The following is a 19,541-nucleotide window of genomic DNA, read 5'->3' on the forward strand; positions in this document are numbered from 1 at the left end:
GCATTAATGTCGACCAGTCACATTGGAACCTGGCCAAAAATGTAACCCAAGAATCCAGATTAAGAGAGCTGCACTGGAAAATATTACACACGATTTATCCAACAAATGTTCTTCTGTATAAAATTGGAATACGAGATAGTGTGAGATGCCCCTTCTGTCCAACCGAAATAGATTACGTTGAACATTTTTTTGTTAATTGTAAGAAAATAAAAGTGCTATGGAGATACGTTGAACAAATTATTTATGAGAAATATAAAATAAGAATAGTCTTTGGAGTAGAACATATTTTGTGTGGTTATATTAATGGTGCTGACTCAATAAAATGCAAATATATAAATCACTTGATTTTGATAGGAAAGATGTGCATAAGCAAATATAGATACGGAACTCCCACTGATATTATAATAATGTTTGACAAAGAGAAACAAATACGAAACGTAGAATAGTGTATCATATATACTTCTTTTCTGGCTTCCCTCACCGCCTCCTCAGTCTTTCTTTCGTTTCGCTAAAAGGAGAATGGTACAGGGGTAAAGGCGGAACTTACATTGTTACACTAAACACCACTTGTATGAAAAGAGAACTGTTACTAAAAAAACTTTAGCACGCTTACAATTTGCTTTTCCTCTTACTTATTGTGATTGTTACTATGTTAACTCCATCATGACACCGCCACAAACAACACCTAAGTCAACCCAAACACAGACATATGTAAGACAATAACCAACATTAAAGATGCAAGATTTTGTCCATTGTAGAAAACCACATACAATTGATAAATATATAAAACGCCAATGAAGAAGGACGCTCAGCTGTAGAGAGAAAGAAAGAAAGAAGAGAAAAGGAAGAGGAAAAAAAGAATTAAAAAAAAATAAAAAATAAAAAAAAGAGAAGAAAAAAAAATTAAAAAAATTAGGGTTTCATTCTTTTCATTTATTTTTCAGCTTGAAGCGGACTGCATGCAACTGAGGCACAAAAAAAAAGAAATAAAAAAAAAGAAGAGAAAAAAAAAACCAGACGCACGCACACATTCACACATAGACACACACACACACACACACACACACACACACACACACACACACACACACACACACACACACACACACACACACACACACACACACACACACACACACACACACACACACACACGCATAAACGGACAACACTGTGATCATTTTTCATTTCATTTCATTTTCATTACTTTATTGTCCCATCGCTGGGAAATTCAGGTCGCTTCCTCCCAGTGGAAAGCTAGCAGCAACGGAGTCGCGCTACCCAGGTGTCTGCGTGTTTAGGTGTATTCAGCCACCTGCACTTATGGCAGAATGACCAAGGTCTTTTACGTGCCATTGTGATGACACGGGGGTGGGACATGGCTTCCGTCTCTGGGTCTGCACATAAAGTTGACCCGTGTCCGTCCCGGCCCGAATTCGACCTTTCGATCACAAGTCCAGTGCTCTACCAACTGAGCTACCGGGCCCCCTTCTACATTCCGTTTTCCAAGAAAATCCAGTTCGTCTCTTTAATTCTTTTTTTCTGACGAACAAGGTTAATCCTCTCACACAATTGCAAGCACAAAAGCAAGAATATTATTCATTTTTCATGATCAGTCATATGAATAGTCCTGTATTACAGCACAGAAACCAGAGGATTATTCAACCAGGCAATTCAAATCTGTGTATCTTATTTGTTTGTTTGTTTGTTTATTTGTTGCTTAACGTCCAGCCGACTACGCAGAGCCATATCAGGACGAGGAAGGGGGGGATGAAGGGGGCCACTTGTCAAGCGATTCCTGTTTACAAATGCACTAACCCATTACTTGTGTCCCAGCAGGCTTTAGTAAAACTAAATTAATACCTACTGGAAGATTACCAGTTTCCAGTGTGTTAAAATAGGCTTAACCTATCTACTGCTGGACTTACATCAGAACACTAACAGATTAAACTATACATGAATCGCGAGACAAGCGGCAAGAGAAGAGATTTTTGGAAAAAAATACAGGTGAATGAGCAAGAAGGCAGAAAAAGGAAAAGAATTCATGAAGAAAAAGAGAGCATGACAGGAAAGAGGAACCAAAAATCTACCTAACAGCAAACTAGAAAGCTCCTGCGGTTCCAAAAACAGGAGGGGCCTTTAATTTCATAACCGCAGTGCCCCACTGCGGGATGTATCTTATTTAAGAAGCCGGATCCACATGAATTTGGTTTAGGTCAAAGTCCAAAGGGCGCCCTTTGGCAATGTAGAAAGTAATTGAACTTGTGATAAAAAGGACAAACTCGCTTATATTCACGCGCTTTGGAAAAGAGAGAAATATATAAAGACTCCGAATCACAAGCTACTAAACACTGCAAGAGCCTGGACATTTTTTTTTTATCTATAGTGTAATGAATTAGATAATAGGAATGTTTTTTCTTGATAAACATGCATGTGAGAATAACGGAGCCCTTTTAAAACGAACAATTGGTAATAATTTAATTTCAAATTGGTTATATATATATATGTAGTTCCGAAGCCAGCTGAGAACATCCAAGAAAAAGATGAACTTTAGATTAGAAATAGTTGTTGATGCCATGCAGACGCACACACGGAAGTTCTTAAAAAAACAGCTTACACATATATTCAAAACAGACTGTTTTTTTCCGTTTCCTGTACTTCGGTCCCAACATAATGATGTCTGGGATACAGGAAGAAAACATCTACGACCAAAATAAATGTCAAAAGAATCTCCAAAACCTCCTAACACGGAAGACAAGGCAGACAGGAAATTGATAGCAGTGTGGCTATTTTTAAGATTAGACCCCCTCCCCCCCCTTCTCCTGTTGTTCTGTAGGATAACTTTCAAAGACTATAAACAGGAAGAAAACTATACAGACAATCTGATGACTTGTCAGAACAAAATGTAAGGCAGTTCTGCACCTTTGTATGATTTTAGGTTGGTGTAGTGTTACGTAAAAAAAAAAAAAAAAAGAGAGAGAGAGAGAGAGAGAGAGAGGCAGAGAGGCAGAGAGAGAGAGAGGCAGAGAGGCAGAGAAAGAAAGAGAGGGGGGGAGAGAGAGAGACAGAGAGACAGAGACAGAGCGAAGAGACAGAGAGAGAGAAGAGAGAGAGAGAGAAGAGAGAGAGAGACAGAGAGACAGAGAGAGAGAGAGAAGAGAGAGACAGAGAAGAGAGAGATAGAGAGAAAGAGAGAGGGAGAGAGAGAGAGAGAGAGAAAGAGAGAGAGAGAGAGAAGAGAGAGACAGAGAAGAGAGAGAGAGAGAGAGAGAGAGAGAGAGAGAAGAGAGAGACAGAGAAGAGAGAGAGAGAGAGAGAGAGAGAGAAAGAGAGAGAGAGAAAGAGAGAGAGAGAGAGAAGAGAGACTGAGAGAGCTGTTCTGTGTGGGAAATAGGGACAGAAAGGGTGTAGGCGGAAGGGAGGGGAAAACCGGGACGGATGATTTAACAACTTAATATCCTTGTTTTTGTTTAAAACATTTCCCATTTTATTGTAGCCACACTTCCTCACCACTGTTCCAAGATCCTGTTTCGCTTTGTGACAAATGATTGGCCGCCATGGTCCAGGGACAATCAAAATAGAATGTTCCATCCATTTGTATACATTTCCGCTTTGATCAGTCGAGTTGACTTTAATACCACACCTGCTACTTGTCCAGAAGCGTACCGTCACGCTCATTAGATAACTGCCCATGTCATTTTTGAGAGTTTTGAGAAAAACGCAAAAAAAATGCTTTGGTTTCTGAACAATCTGCTCATCTCTTTTTCGTTGTGAGTTGCAAACTGCCTATCTCCAGCGGTTGACAGCGGTATACGCGTGATTTTTGTTTCTTTGTTTGTTTGCTTAACGCCCAGCCGACCACGAAGGGCCATATCAGGGCGGTGCTGCTTTGACATATAACGTGCGCCACACACAAGACAGACGTCGCAGCACAGGCTTCATGTCTCACCCAGTCACATTATTCTGACACCGGACCAACCAGTCCTAGCACTAACCCCATAATGCCAGACGCCAGGCGGAGCAGCCACTAGATTGCCAATTTTAAAGTCTTGGGTATGACCCGGCCGGGGTATACGCGTGAGATAAAGAGCTGACAGCAACATTTTCAATCAGCACAACTGCATGCATAACAACCCCGAAAAAGCTTTTGCATATCTTCACATTCTCCAAACAAATCTTCATGTATGAACAGGGAAAAGTGCCTAACTCAGAAACGAGAACGGCAATTTTGCAATGGTTTCCGATGGTCTGAGAGTTTATACTCTCTAACACATGACAGGTACCCTTCCAGTAGCTTCCCCTGTAGTCTCACTGCAGAAATGCCTGACACTGGGTTAGGTATTTTTCTTATGAGCGTGACGGTACGTTGTTATCAAAGACTCCAATCCACGCTTGTACGCATGCACAGACGCTCAGACGCACACACACACACGTACTCACGCACGCACGCACGAACGAACGCACGCACGAACGCACGCACGCACGAACGCACACACACGCACGCACACACGCACGCACGCACGCACCGATCGGCTTTTTTGAGAAAGTCTCGGCGATGACTCATCCTAGACTTTCAGTGTCGATGGTGTAGTTTCAGGCTAACTTGACTAAATGTTTCGATATCGCTTAAAGCGAGTTGTTAGGTTATCCCAGATGCTTTCGCACTGAATGACCAGACTGATGAGAAATGACAATTTATAGAATCAATTCTAACATAATGAGCCCCCCCCCAAAAAAAAAAAGGGTTGATAAATAGGGGCCGTGATGCAGCCATCTAAATAATATTGATTCATGTTCAAAGACTGAATGTCCCCATCACGAACGAACAATTGGAGAAAATCGAACTTGGTTTAGTTTTGGTCTGGGGATAATTTAGTCAAAATACGCGATAAAGATGTACGCTTTCTTTTGCTTGTGTCACGACCAGAGAAGAAAATTAAACGCCCTTTGCTCAAAAGCCTGTAAATACTTTGACCAAGGTCGCTCTTTAGACAAAGCGAACGCACGTATATAAAGACATCCAAAACGGAAGGCGGATTTTTCTCTTTACAATCAACGGACAGGAAAAACGCACTGAAAAGATGTCAAAAGGGAAGTAACTGGAGGGACAACAAGAAGGAAGGGGCGATTACTCACGCTCGTTCTTTGTTGACAGGAGGCGCTGCAGCGCGTTGTACAATAGGTCACCGGAGGAGGGGTCACGCTCCATGAAGTCCTTCCGGGTCAGGAGACATAATGCCTTTCCTGGGTCACAAACAAAAGACGAAACAAAATGTAGCATGAATTTCTTTAACTCCGGGAAAAAGAAGTCCTAATTAGTAAAGAATGAAGACGGCATTATCCGTCATGTCAAGAAAAACAAAAACCAGTCATGTCAAGAAAAACAAAAACCAGTCATGTCAAGAAAAACAAAAACCAGTCATGTCAAGAGAAACAAAAACCAGTCATGTCAAGAAAAACAAAAACCAGTCATGTCAAGAGAAACAAAAACCAGTCATGTCAAGAAAAACAAAAACCAGTCATGTCAAGAAAAACAAAAACCAGTCATGTCAAGAAAAACAAAAACCAGTCATGTCAAGAAAAACAAAAACCAGTCATGTCAAGAGAAACAAAAACCAGTCATGTCAAGAAAAACAAAAACCAGTCATGTCAAGAAAAACAAAAACCAGTCATGTCAAGAAAAACAAAAACCAGTCATGTCAAGAGAAACAAAAACCAGTCATGTCAAGAAAAACAAAAACCAGTCATGTCAAGAAAAACAAAAACCAGTCATGTCAAGAAAAACAAAAACCAGTCATGTAGTTGTGTACAAAACAAAGAAATGTTCGTCTGAAATATAAGAGGAACTTGACAAGTAAACAAGGAAGAAAGTGGTTAAAATGTTAATTTTGAGGGAAATAATCGGTGCAACGTGCTCATTAAAAAAAAATTAAAAAATGTCTAGGCACGTTTACAATTTAAAGCTTTTAGAAACATGGTTGAAATCTGAGGACTGTACATATCTCAGTGTCTTCGCAAGTAGAGAAAATATCAACAACATATAATTGTCACTGAATTTTTTTGAATTTTTATATAGGTTAATGGTATTTCGCTCGAAAAGCAAACACACGCACAGACACAGGCACGGAAACGGACATACACACACACGCACAGGCACACACTCGCGCAAGGAAGCATACGCACACACTCACGCATGCACGCACGCAACACGAACGAACACACGCACGCACACATACACTAAAGTAAAGTAAAGTAAAGTAAAGTAAAGTAAAGTAAAGTTTAACCTTTACTGCTTACCGTTCATGTCGAATTTGTCGGGTCGAATGTGCTCAATGGAAAAATCGTCGGAGCAGAACTCCAGCCATGCGCGAACATGTTCTTTGGTCCAAAGATAAGGACTTCGAGCTGCAATCACAAGGAACCAACACACGTTATTCACGGAGTGATCAAAATGTACACTACCTTGAATTTGCATGCTGCATGTCTCAGAGGTGATGTTCTCTTCCCACGCGCTTTCGTCCTAGTCTCTCTTTGTGGTTGCCTGTGTGTCCTCTCTCTCCCACCAGGGCCGGACTAGGCGAAGAGGAGGGGGGGGGTTGCCAGTGGTGGCCCAGGGGGATGTCCCCCATGGCGGCAGGGGCGGATCAGTTCATTTTATGACTGGTTTTTTTCAAAAGTATATTGTGAAGATATGGGTGTGAAGGCGCGAAACGCCGAGCCGACGGCGCGAAGCGCCTAGCTTGCTAGGGGGGTCCGGGGGCATGCCCCCCCGGAAAATTTTGAAAAAAGGATGCAAAATGGTGCAATCTGGTGCATTCTGAGGATGATCATTACCAGTTTCAGGCAGCAGATTTTGTCACTGATTAATACCCCAAAAATTGAAACTCAATGTAAAATAAAGAAATGCATACCTCATTCAATATTTTTATTTTTTGGCTGGGGGGGGGGGTCCGGAAACCCTAGAACCCACCCTCCCCCCCTCGTTGTGGGGGTCAGGGGGCGAAGCCCCCTGAAGCTGACGGGTAGGTCATATTCTGAGGTAGGAAAATGGTCGCTCCTTGCATGAAACGGCATAAAATAAGCAATAATAAAAAAAAATTAAATAAGTAAGGTACATGTTTAGGCTAGGGGGGGGGGGGGGGGGTTGCGCAACCCCCATAACCCCCCCGGTAGTCCGGCCCTGCCCACCCCCCTCTCTTTTTTACATTTGACTAAATGTTTCAACATGGACGGGGAATCGAGACGAAGGTCGTGGTGTGTGTATGTATGTGTGTGTGTGTGTGTGTGTGTGTGTGTATAAAGCGATTCCGAAAAAAACGACTAAACCGATCTTCATAAAACTTCACATCAGAGTTCCTGGGTATGTGTTTTTCATTTTTTGGAAAGATGTCTTTGATGACGTCATATCCTGCTTTTTGTGAAAATTGAGGCAGCACTGTCACACCCTCATTTTTCAACTAAATTGATTGACATTTTGATAAAGCAATCGGTATGAAAGAAAATAGGTTCAGTACTACGGACGCGTGCTTAGCGGCGGCGAGCGTGACCCGTCTCAGTCTTCGGTATGGTTAGCCGAGACTATCTGAATGTAGTCTCGGCGATGATTGGTTTGTGGTGTTGAGAGAGAAATTCAAGTTTTACGCCCTCACGGCAAAGCCATTAGGAGCATGTTCCCGGGTTTTAACCCGACTTTAGATGAGATACACTTAAGTGTATGCGTGTTTAGGTGGTATCAGCCATCTGCACTTATGGCAGAATGACAGGTCTTTTACGTGCCGCTGTGGTGACACGGGGGTGGGAGATGGATACCGTCTCTGGGTCTGCAAATAAAGTTGACCTGTGTCCGTCCCGGCCCGGATTCGAACCAGCGACCTTTCGATCACAAGTTCAGTGCTCTACCACCTGAGCTACCCGGGCCCCCTTGTGGTGTTGAGCTTGACTTAATGTTTTTATATCGCTTCACGCGACTTGTTTTCTATTTTTTTTCTCCTCTGTAGATTCTTTTGTTTTTATTAAGTTCTCCATCCCCATTCCCACAATTTGTTCTACTGGTTTATTATTGTTATGGCCACCATGATTATGAAAACCGGCACGGTTGGCCTAGTGGTAAGGCGTCCGCCCCGTGATCGGGAGGTCGTGGGTTCGAACCCCGGCCGGGTCATACCTAAGACTTTAAAATTGGCAATCTAGTGGCTGCTCCGCCTGGCGTCTGGCACTATGGAGTTAGTGCTAGGACTGGTTGGTCCGGTGTCAGAATAATGTGACTGGGTGAGACATGAAGCCTGTGCTGCGACTTCTGTCTTGTGTGTGGCGCACGTTATATGTCAAAGCAGCACCGCCCTGATATGGCCCTTCGTGGTCGGCTGGGCGTTAAACAAACAAACAAACAAACAAACCATTATGAAAATGTGTGTAATGTAGTATTGTTTTGGTCACGTAAAATAAGCATTTGCTTGAGTGCGTGTCCTAGCTGTATATTTTCAATTGTTTCATGTGATGAAATTTTGAATACGATTTAGTTTAAAGGCACAGTGCAGCTCACAGCCTTCGTTTTGCGTTTTTGTTGCAGCTGAGTGCATTTACAGTTCAAAAATCCTCCTATGGTAGTAAAACAAACCCAAAACTACCCAACGACGACATCTGTGAAGCTCGACAGTTTCTTGTTCACGCGAGTGCATAAATTAACCTAGTTATTACGTTGTGTTTGGTCGGAGTTCGATTCAACTGAGTGATTCCGGCCTCCACTTTGTTTTACACAAACTCATGATGACGTCTGACATAGTTTGCTAGTGACGTGTCTTTTTGTGCATGATGTGGTGATCTACCTGATCTAAATTTAGATCCAAAAATAGGTCAAGACCAGCCGGGTCCGAGTACGAAATTAATTCGTAAAAAAATCGCAGTTCTTGACTCTTTGGGTGCAAGTCAATGAAACTTGGTAGTTCTTCTAACGGATAGCTGCCTGAGGTATGACTAAAAGCCCCAGGGGCTCCGTGCACCTGGATTTGACAAGTTCAGTACATTTAAACCAAAATGAAGGTGTATAGTCACATACAGAAAAAAAAAAGTGTCAAAGGATCCGTCCGATGATGACATTGAAATTGAACGTCGTGAGTGACAGCAGTTGCTAATGAGCGACATGTTTTGAAAATACGCTTGACAGATTCGATTCCGTCTGGGAAAAATCTTAAGCATGAAAATGTTACATAACAGAGGGGGTCGTTGTTGGTTTGTCAACACTAAGCTGAAGAACGGTCTGTTTGTAGACTTTGCTAACAAGCGGTTCAATTAAGAGTCCCCTGGTAAGTTGTTGACTGTAGCTTTTCTCCTTATCATAATGCCGTGTCTTGTGTTTGACTATGTTGAAATCCTCTGTGCGTTTTTTTGGTGTTTTTTTACAGAAAAGCTGGGATAAACCAGGTGCATAAATATACAGAGTGTGTAAATAGGCGTCTAATTGCTACGTGAGCAGAACTTTGTTGGTTGCAGTTTTCTTTCCATTATGTTTTGACCTGGTGAAATGGTCTCTGTTGAAATTCTCAGTGAAAAATATGTGCCGAAAACATAAGGGCCAAGAGTGGTCACCGATAGGATAAACAAACAGTCTGTATAATAAGAGAGAGAGAGAGAGAGAGAGAGAGAGAGAGAGAGAGAGAGAGAGAGACAGAGACAGAGAGACAGAGAGACAGACTGAGACAGAGAGAGACAGACAGACAGACAGACGGACAAATGGACAGACAGACAGACAGACAGACCACCACTTCTACCACCACAACCAAAACCACCAACCAACCGGCAAATTTATCAACCAGCCATTCCCTCTTCCGCCACCCAAAGACATTCTTTACTTACCAAGCCCATTGGGCAGAATCTGCACGGAACAGGAAGGGGGTATGTGGTGGGGAAGGTGGGCGGAGGGAGGTTGAGGGGGGTGGGTTCCTCCTATCGAGACGGGAGACCAAGGGTACATCTTCCTCTTGCCACGTCCTAGATCTGTGCGACAAAGAAATTAACAATACATATCCGTGAGACAGGAATAGAGCAACATTTCTTTGATAAACAAACACATGCGACAGAACATCCAGGATATATCTTCCTCTCGTCATTGCCTAGATCTGTTTGACAAAGAAGGTAACAATAGATCTCCGTGAGACAAGAATACAGAAATATTCCGGTGATACAAACACATGCGACAGAACATCCAGGATATATCTTCCTCTCGTCATTGCCTAGATCTGTTTGACAAAAAAATTAACAATAGATCTCCGTGAGACAAGAATACAGAAATATTCCGGTGATACAAACACATGCGACAGAACATCCAGGATATATCTTCCTCTCGTCATTGCCTAGATCTGTTTGACAAAGAAGGTAACAATAGATCTCCGTGAGACAAGAATACAGAAATATTCCGGTGATACAAACACATGCGACAGAACATCCAGGATATATCTTCCTCTCGTCATTGCCTAGATCTGTTTGACAAAGAAGGTAACAATAGATCTCCGTGAGACAAGAATACAGAAATATTCCGGTGATACAAACACATGCGACAGAACATCCAGGATATATCTTCCTCTCGTCATTGCCTAGATCTGAGGGCCCCAAAGGGTTTAAAATCGTGATCGTGATTGGTGTTTTTTTACCTTTCTGTGACCGTGATTGCCGAAATTTCCATTTCTGTGATCGTGATGGGACTTTGCCCGTGATCCGTGATGACAAAAAAATCAAGTCTCGTGATCGTGATTGTCATTTGTTTTCGTGATCGTGATGGGCATTATTGCAAAGCATTTTATTTTCAACGTACATTTTTCACAGCTGTATCACTCTATGAGTATGATCCTCTATTCGTCAAGGAGCTAATCCCGATTGAAGGGAAGCAACAACACATTCAGAAATATGATTTTGACAGCGATTGCTTCCCTTTAAGAGAACCAATCACAACAAAAAGAGATCCAATCAGAAGGCAAATTGCAAAAGTCTGCCAAACTTCATCCAATGGAAGGGCTTCGTGCTAAAGTTTTGAGTGCATTCAGTCAAATTCGAATTCGAAAATCAAAAATGGCGTGCAGCAGTACTGTCATCGAACTTCTGTTATATTTTGTGGATTCAAGCCAGACCAAAGCAGGCGGCGAGAATGCCTTCCTTGGTGGAAAGGTCAGGCTACGGGTCGGTCTTTCCGAAGACGAAATATTAAGGTATGTTGATCTATGTTGCTCTATGACTGTTCTGAATATAGGCAAAGATCTTGAAATTTGTTCAAGATCTTTGAGTTTGAGTGAGATCATTGACATTGTCGACATTGCCACGTCCGGCTGTCACTCGCTCAGTGTGACCTCGACTGGCTCGAGATCGAGTCTGCGTGTAGCCAAAACCGAAACTAGAAATGTGTTTTTCATCCCAGCAACGTGGACATGCTTGGCATAGATTCTAATTGTCGCGCGCTTCTTTGCATTAAGCTTGGATTTATTTTAGCGCCTGTAAACTTTAATATCAACAATGGGTTAAATTCAGAAACAATGGCGGGGAGACGTGCCAGTTTGGGTCACTTGATCCTCATGTCAAAGACGATCAAAGTCATGTTCGTTGGGGATTTTGTCAGGCATGCTACTTTTCCGGTAAGGCCTAAAAAAAAAAATAGGTGTGGTTACGGTAACCCGACCTATCCTATTTTTAGGGGCCGACCCTATAACTTTTTATTACATTTGTCAAAAAACAAAAAACAAACGAGTGCAGAAAACGCAATGAAAGCGACAGCGCTCGAGTCGCACACTTATTTCCCTATCAAGTAGGTTTAATTTGTACACATTAGAAAAAAAAGTTTTAAAAAAAAGTGATTGCCTACCTTCCTACCCTATTTTTTTGGGCTATGTTACCTTAACCAAACCTATTTTTTTTGCCTAATTGCCGTAAATACGATAAAGCCGTTTTCAAAATCCGGTAAAGTCAAATTTATTCCGGTGAAGTTGAAAATTTCTGCAAAAACGATCCGTGTGAATATTGCGCAACGCGACCGGGCGCCGGTCTCAATGAAGCCAGCGCACAGTTGTGATGTTTTCACCAGTTTGGAGGTGTGTTGAATGGTGGTGGGGGGAGGCTAAAATGGGATTTTTAACAAGATCACAACACTATTACAGCCCTGAAAATTATGCCCAGAATGCACCAGATTGCACAGATTTTAACCGTTTTTTGAAAAAAAATCCGGGGGGGGGGGGGGGATGCCCCCGGACCCCCCTAGTTGGCGCAGGCTCAGGCTTGTGGCTTCGCCACTGGCACTGCGCGCTTCTTTCAGGTAAATCCATTTTTGGCCTGTAGCATTCCTGTTTGTTTTTCAAGGCCATGAAACCAGGCGATGGTGTACCTCAAATTGTATGGCAAAGTTGAAAATAAAGAACCCATCACACATACATGTTCTTTAATTTCAATCCACCCAATAGTTTTTGAGAAAATGGGTTTACAAGATTTAGCTCTGAAAATGTGAAATTGTGCAAGTATATATTCATGTGTGTGAGTGAGGGTGTGGGAGTTGAATGTGTATGAGTGGAGAGAGAGAGAGAGAGAGAGAGAGAGAGAGAGAGAGAGAGAGAGAGAGAGAGAGAGAGAGAGAGAGGGGGAGAGAGAGAGAGAGAGAGACAGAGAGAGAGACAGAGAGACAGAGAGAGAGAGAGAGAGAGAGAGAGAGAGAGAGAGAGAGAGAGAGAGAGAGAGAAAACAATGAAAACAACATTCTTGTTACTGATTACAAATCATGATATGTATTTCTATGTGTGTATGAAAGAGAATTCAAAAAATAATAATAAAAAGGTGCAACAGTTCTCACTTTGAGTTGAATAAACAATAGATCCAGAGGAGCGAATTACTGTGTGGTTGTGTTTACTTTGACACGTGCTTTCTGTACATGCAACTTTTACCGTGACCGTGATTTGCCACTGGTGTTCGTGATCGTGAAAACAAAAATCAAGGTAACTGTGATCGTGAAAGCTAAAATTTCCCTTCCCGTGATCGTGATGATACCCCCCCTTTGGGGCCCTCTAGATCTGTTTGACAAAGAAAGTAACAATAGATCTCCGTGAGACAGGAATAGATCAATAGTTTTGTAAAAGACAAACACATGCAACAGAAGACCGAGGATACATCTTCCTTTTGCTTCCTTTGTTGTTGGACAAACGAAAATCATCAGGATCTACGCGAGACAGGAATACAGCAATATTCCTGTGATAGACAAAAGGAGTCAGAACAGAAGGATGCTCCTTTTGCCACTTCCTAGATCTGCGAGACAAACGCACAATACAACATCAGTATGAGACAGGAATACAGCAATATTCCTGTGATAGACAAAAGGAGTCAGAACAGAAGGATGCTCCTTTTGCCACTTCCTCAGTAGATCTGCGAGACAAACGCACAATAACATCAGTATGAGACAGGAATACAGCAATATTCCTGTGATAGACAAAAGGAGTCAGAACAGAAGGATGCTCCTTTTGCCACTTCCTAGATCTGCGAGACAAACGCACAATACAACATCAGTATGAGACAGGAATACAGCAATATTCCTGTGATAGACAAAAGGAGTCAGAACAGAAGGATGCTCCTTTTGCCACTTCCTCAGTAGATCTGCGAGACAAACGCACAATAACATCAGTATGAGACAGGAATACAGCAATATTCCTGTGATAGACAAAAGGAGTCAGAACAGAAGGATGCTCCTTTTGCCACTTCCTAGATCTGCGAGACAAACGCACAATAACATCAGTATGAGACAGGAATACAGCAATATTCCTGTGATAGACAAAAGGAGTCAGAACAGAAGGATGCTCCTTTTGCCACTTCCTCAGTAGATCTGCGAGACAAACGCACAATAACATCAGTATGAGACAGGAATACAGCAATATTCCTGTGATAGACAAAAGGAGTCAGAACAGAAGGATGCTCCTTTTGCCACTTCCTAGATCTGCGAGACAAACGCACAATACAACATCAGTATGAGACAGGAATACAGCAATATTCCTGTGATAGACAAAAGGAGTCAGAACAGAAGGATGCTCCTTTTGCCACTTCCTCAGTAGATCTGCGAGACAAACGCACAATACAACATCAGTATGAGACAGGAATACAGCAATATTCCTGTGATAGACAAAAGGAGTCAGAACAGAAGGATGCTCCTTTTGCCACTTCCTCAGTAGATCTGCGAGACAAACGCACAATACAACATCAGTATGAGACAGGAATACAGCAATATTCCTGTGATAGACAAAAGGAGTCAGAACAGAAGGATGCTCCTTTTGCCACTTCCTCAGTAGATCTGCGAGACAAACGCACAATAACATCAGTATGAGACAGGAATACAGCAATATTCCTGTGATAGACAAAAGGAGTCAGAACAGAAGGATGCTCCTTTTGCCACTTCCTCAGTAGATCTGCGAGACAAACGCACAATAACATCAGTATGAGACAGGAATACAGCAATATTCCTGTGATAGACAAAAGGAGTCAGAACAGAAGGATGCTCCTTTTGCCACTTCCTCAGTAGATCTGCGAGACAAACGCACAATAACATCAGTATGAGACAGGAATACAGCAATATTCCTGTGATAGACAAAAGGAGTCAGAACAGAAGGATGCTCCTTTTGCCACTTCCTCAGTAGATCTGCGAGACAAACGCACAATACAACATCAGTATGAGACAGGAATACAGCAATATTCCTGTGATAGACAAAAGGAGTCAGAACAGAAGGATGCTCCTTTTGCCACTTCCTCAGTAGATCTGCGAGACAAACGCACAATACAACATCAGTATGAGACAGGAATACAGCAATATTCCTGTGATAGACAAAAGGAGTCAGAACAGAAGGATGCTCCTTTTGCCACTTCCTCAGTAGATCTGCGAGACAAACGCACAATAACATCAGTATGAGACAGGAATACAGCAATATTCCTGTGATAGACAAAAGGAGTCAGAACAGAAGGATGCTCCTTTTGCCACTTCCTCAGTAGATCTGCGAGACAAACGCACAATAACATCAGTATGAGACAGGAATACAGCAATATTCCTGTGATAGACAAAAGGAGTCAGAACAGAAGGATGCTCCTTTTGCCACTTCCTCAGTAGATCTGCGAGACAAACGCACAATACAACATCAGTATGAGACAGGAATACAGCAATATTCCTGTGATAGACAAAAGGAGTCAGAACAGAAGGATGCTCCTTTTGCCACTTCCTCAGTAGATCTGCGAGACAAACGCACAATACAACATCAGTATGAGACAGGAATACAGCAATATTCCTGTGATAGACAAAAGGAGTCAGAACAGAAGGATGCTCCTTTTGCCACTTCCTCAGTAGATCTGCGAGACAAACGCACAATAACATCAGTATGAGACAGGAATACAGCAATATTCCTGTGATAGACAAAAGGAGTCAGAACAGAAGGATGCTCCTTTTGCCACTTCCTCAGTAGATCTGCGAGACAAACGCACAATAACATCAGTATGAGACAGGAATACAGCAATATTCCTGTGATAGACAAAAGGAGTCAGAACAGAAGGATGCTCCTTTTGCCACTTCCTCAGTAGATCTGCGAGACAAACGCACAATACAACATCAGTATGAGACAGGAATACAGCAATATTCCTGTGATAGACAAAAGGAGTCAGAACAGAAGGATGCTCCTTTTGCCACTTCCTCAGTAGATCTGCGAGACAAACGCACAATACAACATCAGTATGAGACAGGAATACAGCAATATTCCTGTGATAGACAAAAGGAGTCAGAACAGAAGGATGCTCCTTTTGCCACTTCCTCAGTAGATCTGCGAGACAAACGCACAATACAACATCAGTATGAGACAGGAATACAGCAATATTCCTGTGATAGACAAAAGGAGTCAGAACAGAAGGATGCTCCTTTTGCCACTTCCTCAGTAGATCTGCGAGACAAACGCACAATACAACATCAGTATGAGACAGGAATACAGCAATATTCCTGTGATAGACAAAAGGAGTCAGAACAGAAGGATGCTCCTTTTGCCACTTCCTCAGTAGATCTGCGAGACAAACGCACAATACAACATCAGTATGAGACAGGAATACAGCAATATTCCTGTGATAGACAAAAGGAGTCAGAACAGAAGGATGCTCCTTTTGCCACTTCCTCAGTAGATCTGCGAGACAAACGCACAATAACATCAGTATGAGACAGGAATACAGCAACATTCCTGTGATAGACAAAAGGAGTCAGAACAGAAGGATGCTCCTTTTGCCACTTCCTCAGTAGATCTGCGAGACAAACGCACAATAACATCAGTATGAGACAGGAATACAGCAACATTCCTGTGATAGACAAAAGGAGTCAGAACAGAAGGATGCTCCTTTTGCCACTTCCTAGATCTGCGAGACAAACGCACAATACAACATCAGTATGAGACAGGAATACAGCAATATTCCTGTGATAGACAAAAGGAGTCAGAACAGAAGGATGCTCCTTTTGCCACTTCCTCAGTAGATCTGCGAGACAAACGCACAATACAACATCAGTATGAGACAGGAATACAGCAATATTCCTGTGATAGACAAAAGGAGTCAGAACAGAAGGATGCTCCTTTTGCCACTTCCTCAGTAGATCTGCGAGACAAACGCACAATACAACATCAGTATGAGACAGGAATACAGCAATATTCCTGTGATAGACAAAAGGAGTCAGAACAGAAGGATGCTCCTTTTGCCACTTCCTCAGTAGATCTGCGAGACAAACGCACAATAACATCAGTATGAGACAGGAATACAGCAATATTCCTGTGATAGACAAAAGGAGTCAGAACAGAAGGATGCTCCTTTTGCCACTTCCTCAGTAGATCTGCGAGACAAACGCACAATAACATCAGTATGAGACAGGAATACAGCAATATTCCTGTGATAGACAAAAGGAGTCAGAACAGAAGGATGCTCCTTTTGCCACTTCCTAGATCTGCGAGACAAACGCACAATACAACATCAGTATGAGACAGGAATACAGCAATATTCCTGTGATAGACAAAAGGAGTCAGAACAGAAGGATGCTCCTTTTGCCACTTCCTCAGTAGATCTGCGAGACAAACGCACAATACAACATCAGTATGAGACAGGAATATAGCAATATTCCTGTGATAGACAAAAGGAGTCAGAACAGAAGGATGCTCCTTTTGCCACTTCCTCAGTAGATCTGCGAGACAAACGCACAATACAACATCAGTATGAGACAGGAATACAGCAATATTCCTGTGATAGACAAAAGGAGTCAGAACAGAAGGATGCTCCTTTTGCCACTTCCTAGATCTGCGAGACAAACGCACAATACAACATCAGTATGAGACAGGAATACAGCAATATTCCTGTGATAGACAAAAGGAGTCAGAACAGAAGGATGCTCCTTTTGCCACTTCCTAGATCTGCGAGACAAACGCACAATACAACATCAGTATGAGACAGGAATACAGCAATATTCCTGTGATAGACAAAAGGAGTCAGAACAGAAGGATGCTCCTTTTGCCACTTCCTAGATCTGCGAGACAAACGCACAATACAACATCAGTATGAGACAGGAATACAGCAACATTCATGAGACAGAAAAACATAGGAGATAGGAAACAAACAGTTCACCTTCCTTTGACAACACAAGAAAGGTAAAAAACTCACACACCCCACCCACAAACAAATTTGCAAAACACAACATCTTGCTGAGGAAAGGATCGTGACAATACTCTTGTGATCAACCAAAATATAACAACACCAACATGACGGCAAGGTAGCTAGGTAGTCAGCGCGTTTGGCTTACAAATATAGCATAACAGAACAAAATAAAACCAAAGCGGCAGATCAAAAAACAACAGACGCACCAGCAAAGATTGTAATCCCCAGCAGTAAACATAGGAGACTATAACGGTGCCTGAAAAAAGAGCCCCAAGACAACAAAGATGGCGACAACGAAAAGACAAACGGCCACTGCATGTATTTATTCAGACAGACAGATAGACAGACAGACAGACGGACAAACTGACTGACAGACAGAGAAAGAGGAGAAGGGCGTAGGATGAGGAGGAGAGATAGATGGTGGGGGGGGGGGGGGGGGGAGAGAGAGAGAGAGAGAGAGAGAGAGAGAGAGAGAGAGAGAGAGAGAGAGAAAGAGAGAGAGACTGAGACAGAGACAGAAAGAGTAATCTTGAAACTTATTTGCGGCTACGGTCTTACAGAATACCCAACAGAGTAATTATCCATTGCGACAAATAAAGTCACCGCTATACTCAAAATAGAAAATTCTTTATAAAAAAAAAAGAGTGAGAGGATAGTCAAGGAAACAAAAATAAACTCTCAGCCAATCACTTGTCTTCTGCTTAGACCTGCCCTGAAGGCCACCTTTTGTTCCCCATTCTATTAAAAATAGAAAACTCATCTCCTTATCTCTGGTCAGACAGAGGAGCCCATACCTTAAGGGGATTTTCTAATCAGAGAGTAGGTGACAAAACTGTAGGAGAAGGTCGTCCTATTAGAGTTGTATGGCAATCGCTGAAATAATCTGCCAGAGCAAAACGGTGACCCGAACCACAGATATAGTATGGTGATATTGTCGTGGTGTGTTTATAAATGTATATCAAATATATATATACACACCACACAACTATCGCAAGAAATACAGATGCGCAGAACGTGAAACTTAGTAATAAACGTCGCCATAAACTTTGCACTTAACCTTGCCATAAAATTCGCCACAAATACAGATGCACTAAGTGTGCATTTGAGCACTTCTGTTGACATATATATATATATATATAATGAAAGCAATGAATCATGGAATGACCTCCTTTCTTATCATTACATTTAGTCAAGTTTTGACTAAATGTATTAACGTAGAGGGGGGAATCGAGACGAGGGTCATATGGTGTATGTGTGTCTGTGTGTGTGTGTAGAGCGATTCAGACTAAACTACTGGGCCGATCTTTATGAAATTTGACATGAGAGTTCCTGGGTATGAAATCCCCGAACTTTTTTTTCATTTTTTTGATAAATGTCTTTGATGACGTCATATCCGGCTTTTCGTGAAAGTTAAGGCGGCACTGTCACGCCCTTATTTTTCACCCAAATTGGTTGAAATTTTGGTCAAGTAATCTTCGACGAAGCCCGGACTTCGGTATTGCATTTCAGTTTGGTGGCTTAAAAATTAATTAATGACTTTGGTCATTAAAAATCTGAAAATTGTAAAAAAAACAAATGTTTTATCAAACGATCTAAATTTACGTTCATCTTATTCTCCATCATTTGCTGATTCCAAAAACATATAAATATGTTATATTTGGATTAAAAACAAGCTCTGAAAATTAAAAATATAAAAATTATTATCAAAATTAAATTGTCCAAATCAATTTAAAAACACTTTCATCTTATTCCTTGTCGGTTCCTGATTCCAAAAACATATAGATATGCTATGTTTGGATTAAAAACACGCTCAGAAAGTTAAAACGAAGAGAGGTACAGAAAAGCGTGCTATCCTTCTCAGCGCAACTACTACCCCG

At 41.9% G+C, this 19,541-nt stretch overlaps 1 protein-coding gene across 4 annotated transcripts in view; it reads right to left on the reverse strand.

Moving 5' to 3' along the window:
• The window catches only part of LOC138971491 (ets DNA-binding protein pokkuri-like), an 83,547-nt gene that overhangs the window by 12,599 nt on the left and 51,407 nt on the right, over window positions 1–19,541 (reverse strand). For all 4 annotated transcript variants that reach the window (XM_070344231.1, XM_070344232.1, XM_070344234.1 and 1 more), the window contains exons 2-4: window positions 9,853–9,993; window positions 6,298–6,405; window positions 5,137–5,244 (exon numbers count right to left, since the gene is read on the reverse strand). In XM_070344231.1, the coding sequence (XP_070200332.1) occupies window positions 5,137–5,244; window positions 6,298–6,405; window positions 9,853–9,993 (357 nt within the window). The remainder of the gene's footprint in view (window positions 1–5,136; window positions 5,245–6,297; window positions 6,406–9,852; window positions 9,994–19,541) is intronic.

Source organism: Littorina saxatilis, linkage group LG7 (genome assembly GCF_037325665.1).
Source record: "Littorina saxatilis isolate snail1 linkage group LG7, US_GU_Lsax_2.0, whole genome shotgun sequence".
Taxonomy (NCBI): Eukaryota; Metazoa; Mollusca; class Gastropoda; order Littorinimorpha; family Littorinidae; genus Littorina; species Littorina saxatilis.